At 36.4% G+C, this 6,803-nt stretch overlaps 2 protein-coding genes across 3 annotated transcripts in view; both read right to left on the minus strand.

The window, feature by feature from the left end:
- LOC21412187 (protein FAR1-RELATED SEQUENCE 2) overlaps positions 1-1,196 on the minus strand; it is a 4,667-nt gene extending 3,471 nt beyond the window's left edge. Inside the window, exons 1-2 of the mRNA XM_024163431.1 lie at positions 930-1,196; positions 1-522 (exon numbers count right to left, since the gene is read on the minus strand). Of these exons, the coding sequence (XP_024019199.1) occupies positions 1-483 (483 nt within the window). The 5' untranslated portion in view covers positions 484-522; positions 930-1,196. The remainder of the gene's footprint in view (positions 523-929) is intronic.
- A 562-nt stretch (positions 1,197-1,758) lies between these two features.
- On the minus strand, positions 1,759-5,813 carry LOC21412188 (protein FAR-RED IMPAIRED RESPONSE 1). 2 transcript variants are annotated; one of them, XM_024163428.1, is made up of 7 exons: positions 3,693-5,813; positions 3,528-3,584; positions 3,186-3,254; positions 2,921-2,983; positions 2,753-2,821; positions 2,576-2,623; positions 1,759-2,474 (listed from the first exon to the last, which is right to left on the minus strand). In XM_024163428.1, exons 1-7 carry the CDS (start codon positions 5,811-5,813, stop codon positions 2,418-2,420), a joined length of 2,484 nt encoding a protein of 827 aa, XP_024019196.1. In that variant the 3' UTR covers positions 1,759-2,417. The 2 variants fall into 2 exon arrangements, with proteins under 2 accessions (XP_024019196.1, XP_024019197.1); XM_024163429.1 differs by having other exon boundaries at positions 2,921-2,989; positions 3,693-5,810.
- Between the last annotated feature and the right edge of the window lie 990 nt (positions 5,814-6,803).

Genomic DNA, 6,803 nt, shown 5'->3' on the forward strand with positions numbered 1-6,803 from the left:
CATTCCTGCCTTGCAGTCCGTTTTTATACACGGTCTTGGATTCACAGCCGTGCCAGACTCACGCTTACTTCCAAATCTAGAACACGCAATTTTTATATCAATAAACTTTCCAGACTTCTTCGAGCGCCTACTGGCCTTAATCGTGATACCAAATCCCACGGAACGAGCATATTCCCTATAAAAAGAGTAGGCTTCCTCCTTCGATTCGAATTCCAAACCATTACAGGGCTCACGAATAGACCCTTCGTTAACAACATCCAGGCCAACGACATTTACATCCACTTGGTCCCGACCACTGGAAATGATTTCATCAGCATTTGATTCATCATCTTCCTTGCCACAGCATTCACTAAACACCCGAGAATTTGCATGCTCTTCCTCGACATGAACCTCGTCAGTTTCATCGACAACATCGGCATTCGAATTTGAACCAACATCTAATTTCTCCTGCTCACAGGAAGGCTGTTCAAGATCTATCTCCATAGAAGAAAAAACTATCTTATTCAACTAAAAGGATTTCACCTGGCGAAAAGGAAAAACAAAATTCATAAACATTCTGTATTAATTGTAGGTAGCCATATTAATCAAGGATGAGCGGGAATTTAACAATATGAAAAATGGGTTTTCTTTTATAGACTATTTATTGTGCAAAATAGTAAAAAAATATGTGACGAGTTTTTAATGGTTATCTTTTTACGGTGGTTACCCATCCAATATATAACTATAGAGAAGCGATTCCTGTCATATGATGTTCAGTTTCAACTTTGATTCACTAAATACTAAAGAGAAACTTAAATACAAATTTTTTTTTTAAATTTTTTGTTCCTATCTCTCTAACCATATAAGAACGTACAGAGTATAAAATAGCAAATAAAAAGAACATAGCTGAGGAAAATTTAAAGGGAAAAGAATCGAAATGTTGGGCTAACTTGTATTTGAGAGCTCAGTGACCTCCTAGCATCAGATTTTCCGTTTGCCGGAAAAATCATCGGCGATACATTTGTGGGACTAGATCAAAAACGACCGATTTCACCTTAAATTTTCTGTATTTTTTGCTCTCGTTTTCTCATGAACCGAACCAAAAGGAAAATGCTGAAACGAGAAGAGAGAGAGAGAGAGAGAGACCCGATTTAGCTTACTGACCCGCAATATTCGGTTCATGGGTTTTCTTCTTCTTTTTTCTTTTTTCTACTCAATTTTCCCATGAAATGTGAAATGTATTTTAAAGTTCTCAGGAAATATGCCACTTTTGAAAAGAAATGAAAGGAAATGTCCGGATTTCAAAATTCGTAAAAGAAAAAATATGTTTGTTTTATAACATGAAAAAATAAATAAATTTTTTTTCAAAATTTCCTCTTTTTCGCATTCACATTCTCTACTCTCGGTCATCGTCTCGATGGCAACGAACTCACCGTGGGCCCTAACAACCTAGACGCAATGAGGGTCTTCGTGTCTGTCGTGAACGAACACGGTAAATTCACAACGTGTTTAGTTTTCTTCTTTTGTTTTTGATGATTTAACAATCTTTTATATCCAATATATCAACTATTTACCGATTATTTATCATTTACTTAATAAATATAATATTTACCAGATGTTTTTTTTTTTTGCCAATTTATTTACTTGGTAAATATACAATAGAAAAAAATGTACTTCTTTATTCTTCAATTTAATTTTATGCAGTAAATAAAAAAGAAATCCAAATTGAAATAATCCTAATTTTCTTCAAAACACTAATTTGTTAACTATAGCCGGCCAGGCGCTGCCGCCAGAAAGGAGAGATCAAGGAAGAGAAGATGGCAACCTTGCAAAGAGCGGGCTACTTCCATGTAGTCAACAATATTTACAATAAATTTGCTGACAATATTTACAATACTAGAACATGGATTATTGACACTAAAAAGATCCATCTTCTAACCTGACAATACAATGGATTATGTTACAAAATTAAGAACCAAAACGTGCAAGGAAAGAACATGCTGGTATGGACGGCCCCTCTCCGAAGCAATTTTTTTTTCCTATTCCGACAGTGAAAACGACTATCAAAATTCCTCTCCTCCTTGACACGTTTATCTCAACTACCTAATTGCATAGCCAAGATTTGATACTTAAAGTTAGAAGTTAGAAGTACTCTGTTTCATTCAAACTACGCTTCCACAAAGGTTGTACTGCCGCCATCACTAAGCTGCAAGGCAGAATATGGCACGTCGATTTTTTGTCTCTTCTATGGTCTCCGTTAAACTTCTGCAGATCACTTTCTATACAATAAACAGGAAGTCATCTATCTTCATTCAGAAAGAAAGGTGCCTTGCTGGATCACTTTACTGATCAGCAAATCAGTCTTTGGAAAAATGTTACCAACTCCAACGTACAAGTATCATTACAGCTACCATGAAAAGCAACGACTTAGTTATTCCTCACGCATGTCTAGAACCGCTACCATGCAAGTGTGCGGATCTTAAGCGTGACTCATCCTGCAGTAAGAGTAAAGAACCAAAAGGCGTTGTATTATAAAGACATGAAATAGCTGTTTGTTGTCAAATATCAATATGTAGGCCATTTAATGCGAACTTACTTGCAAGCCATAACTGAAGCTAGGTTGTTGTCGAAAATCCAGTTGAGCCTACATGGTAAAAATAAAAAATACAATAAAATAAAATAAAAACAGAAAATTTTATGATAAACAATTGAGTACCAGTACATAACCGAGTTTGTATATAGAATACTCCTCATAACTACAAGTATACTATACCAGCCCATGAATACTTTGTTGAGTACCAAAATAACCATCATGTCCAGGAGCCATTGAATTCAGTTGTCCCTACAGGCATATGATAACATAACAGTGACTTGTAAACATCAAATCCTCGTCTCCATGGTTTTGATCATGTATAAAAGTGAATGCTTTAGCATGACATACCAGCCCTTGTATACTTTGTGGGTTAACATAGTAACTGTCGTGGGGAGGCTCCATTAAGTTTAACTGCAGCTAACAATCAGCATTTGTGAGACAGTAGCATTATGTACGAAATGTACTAAAAGAAGTAAAACTCCTTAGTTCTTCTTATAACAACTCACTATCTCGGCTCAAAAAAAAAAAAAAGTGCAAGATATTAACATCCATATAGCCGACCCCAATTAAGTTGGAATTAAGGCTTGTTGTTGTTGTATATTAACATCCATACCAGTCCTTGAACATTCTGCTGGGCACCATAAAATCCATTAAGGGGTATACTGTCAGAGCTCAGGTTATCCTACAAGCATTAAAACCCAGATCAAGAAAAGACATGGGTTAAATTATTACAGGAGTATGTTTTTATCTTATTCCCCAGACTTCCATCAAAACTATACACAAAGATGCGTTTCCTATGAAGTTCAGTTGTTAGATACAGTAGTTCAATGTTTACATTACACAGAAAAATGCATAATGAACATTGTTATATCTTTCTAATTGAGGTATGTGCAGTCTGCTAGCGTAAGAAAAAGCTTGAAACAATAAACATAATTCGAACGCGAAGAGCACAAACCATTTGCTGCAAACTGTCTTGCGCCTCAACTAGCATAGCCTCTGGCTCTGCTTGTACCTGCTGAAATATATAGCATGTTTCAGTCACAGATATGGCAACATACAAAGACTAACCTTTCAGGTATAGCAACATAAAAAGCCAACAATCAACAAGTCAAACACTAACCTTTCTTTTCCTATTGGTATTCTTCTTCCTAACTGTCTTAGCCACAAGGCTTCCTTGATTCTCTTCTGCTGTCTCGCAAATAGAAAGAAAATTGCTGCTAGTTTCTGCAGCATTACTGATGGAATTATTCACATTCACACAGTTCTTCAGAGCTTCTACTAACACACGGAAAGCAATATTGTAAGTTTCTTCAGATACCGATCCTTCTTCACTCAGTTCAATGGCCCACTTGCATAACTCATTGTAGCGTTGCACCCTAGTCTTTGTTCTTTCCGTTCCTTCAGCTGTTGATTGCCTACCTTTTGCATCTTTCGTCCACCTCTTCAGAATATAGTGATCTGGGATGCTTGAGAGGCCACAAATTTGCAGGACAATTAGCGCATGTCTACAAAGGAAACCTTTGTATTCAAACAAATGACAGGAACAAGAAACCTCTGAATTTATCTCATTCCATGCCACGAAAAAGTAATCGTCCTTTTCACAGTCTTGAACTCTAAATATGCTAGTTGGTCCATCTTCCCTTTCCTTTTTTGGCTGACAGCCAACTACTCCCAAAACCTCAACTTGAAATTTCTTAAATACAGCATGTGTGTAAACTGTTGACATTTGTTTCTCCCAAGGCGAAGGAGATTTTAAAGCAGGCTGCTTGTGCAATGTATCAAAATCTGCAATTTCTTCCTCTTCATACCTATTTTGTAGAATAGCCCCATATTGTTTCACAAACTCCTTCAAAGTAATTTTTTTATGTATGTATTTGTCAAAGGAAGCATTCATGCTTTCAGAACGCTGAGTTGTGCACATTCCACCCAAAAAAGTATCCCCCATATAAGTAGGCACCCATTTTTTACGATCATCATATAATGACCGAAACCATTCGTCATCATGGAGTTCAAATCTAGTGACCATTTTCCACCATCTCATGTCAAACTGTTCATCTGTCCACGACTTAAAAATGCATTTGTGAAACTTTGGCAAGAAATTTTCATGCTGCTTGATTACATGGGCAAGAGTGTCAGGGATCTTTTCCAATATATGCCACAGGGAAAAGCAATGACGTGTATTTGGGAAGACTTCTTCAATGGCTGCTGTGAGGGATTTGTCTTGATCAGTGATAATTACTTTGGGAGCTTGCCCGTGCATTGCTCTAAGCCATGTCTTCATTAACCAAACAAATGTTGATTTAGTCTCGTCTGCAACCATTGCACAGCCAAGCAACATGGACTGAAAGTGATGATTCACCCCAACAAACGGAGCAAATGGCAATTTATCATTTATTTTGATATAAGAGGTATCAAATGAGACAACGTCATTAAAACTGACATAGTCGCTCCTACTTTTAGCATCAATCCAAAACAAGTTTCTCAGACGCTGCTCTTCATTTAGATCTATTGCGTAGAAGAAGTTGGGATTATCCTTCCGGATATGCTTGAAATACTCGAGCATAACTTGAGCTTCTCCCTCATCAAGACCCAAGTACCGACCCTTATCAAACTCAAAATTCATGTCAGCTCTGAGAGACCCAACATTTTGATATCCACCTGATTGTCTAGACATCTCGACATACATCTTTCTAGTCCGCTCACTAACTGCGTGCAAAATGTCAATATTATTCTTTTCAGCTAGCTTTACATTCCTATGAATCCGAAAATGATATGCTAGAGCTGGTAGAAGTTCGTGATTATGTTCCTTAACGAACTCATGAATTATCCATTTTCCATCTCGCCTTCGCTTCACATGCATGCTGGCTTTACAGTCTGTCTTTTTCACACTTGGACGCCGACTACTACCACTACCACTGTCTGATTCTGGTGTGACACCATATCTAGAACATGCAAATTTAGCATCAATAAATTCTTTTGACTTCTTGGAACGCCGGCTGTTTTTTATTGAAGTGGTGAACCCCATAGATTTGGCATATTCTTGATAAAAATAGTACGCTGCTTCGTGTGATTCAAACTCAATGCCATTACAAGGTTCAAAGTCTGCATCACCTTCAAAGGTCACAGTGCCTCTATTAGGAGAGCTAACAAGCCCAGCATCTCTGTTATCCACAGCAACTATCATCTTTGCATTGTCTTGAGAATTCGCCACAATTTCAACAGGATTTTGATTTCTATCCATCCTAATCAAGTTCAGCAATAGAGTAGATTACTATCTATTTTCATAGGAAATGTCCCTCTAAATTTCAATAAAACAAGTCTTGAAGAAACAAATCTTTTTATATTTCTATGGAAAAAGAAAAAAGAATCAAAAACCAAAATACATAAAGGAAGAAAACCAAAAGGGAAAAAAAAAAACAAAAAACAAAACAAAAAATATACCACACAAATTGTAAAAGGATTAATCAGTCCGACTAAGGTTGTGTCTATAATCTACGACATCTTTCTATGACAGTATTTAACTAATATAATTTATACACTTGAGAAAATCATTTGCATGCATCCATCCATGCGAAACTAACTAAAAAATAAACAAGTACATTCACGCTAACACCAAGTCATATAAGGCAACAAGTCAAAATATCAGATTCATAATACTAAAAGAAGGATAAGCTAACATCAATTTAGTATAAGCTATACTTGGTACCAAATTTAACACCAAATATAGCATATGTCAAATCTAGCATCATAACAGCAGTGTACCGGAGAATGGATTTTCTACAGAGGTGCTAAAATTTGGCATTAGCATACTAAATAACATTACATTAGAAAGTGTTTTTTTGCGCTCAAATGCTAAATTTATAATTTACACATTAAGGCCTTGTTCATTTCACCGATTAAAGTTTATAATTCGAGTTTTGTTACAGTAAAAAGCTCTTAGAAACAGTCACACCTAAGGTGACGTTTGGTTCATGGGTTCAGAACCATGGTTCATGATTCTGATTTTTAAAATTTTAATTTTTTATGAGAGAAAAACACTGTAGCTAACCAAGAACCATAATGCAAAACCAGGACAAAACCCTCAAAACAAACGGAACATAACTTTTTTGCTACAGTAAAAAACTCTCACATAAAGTCACATCTCAACTCGAATCAGACAAACTAAACGGGCCCTAATTATAGCATTGGAGATGCTCTAATTTGACACTGCATTGACATGCTCTTACTGTAC

Source organism: Morus notabilis, unplaced genomic scaffold (assembly GCF_000414095.1).
Source record: "Morus notabilis unplaced genomic scaffold, ASM41409v2 Scaffold611, whole genome shotgun sequence".
NCBI lineage: Eukaryota > Viridiplantae > Streptophyta > Magnoliopsida > Rosales > Moraceae > Morus > Morus notabilis.

What these genes read in the sequence shown, in the direction of transcription:
- LOC21412188 (XM_024163428.1), bottom strand. Translation starts at nt 5,813, where the DNA reads ATGGATAGAAATCAAAATCCTGTTGAAATTGTGGCGAATTCTCAAGAC. An exon ending in AGCAGAATGTTCAAGGACTG is followed by an intron (nt 2,984 to 3,185) that starts GTATGGATGTTA and finishes TGTTAGCTGCAG; the next exon opens with TTAAACTTAATGGAGCCTCC. An exon ending in GCTTCAGTTATGGCTTGCAA is followed by an intron (nt 2,475 to 2,575) that starts GTAAGTTCGCAT and finishes CTCTTACTGCAG; the next exon opens with GATGAGTCACGCTTAAGATC.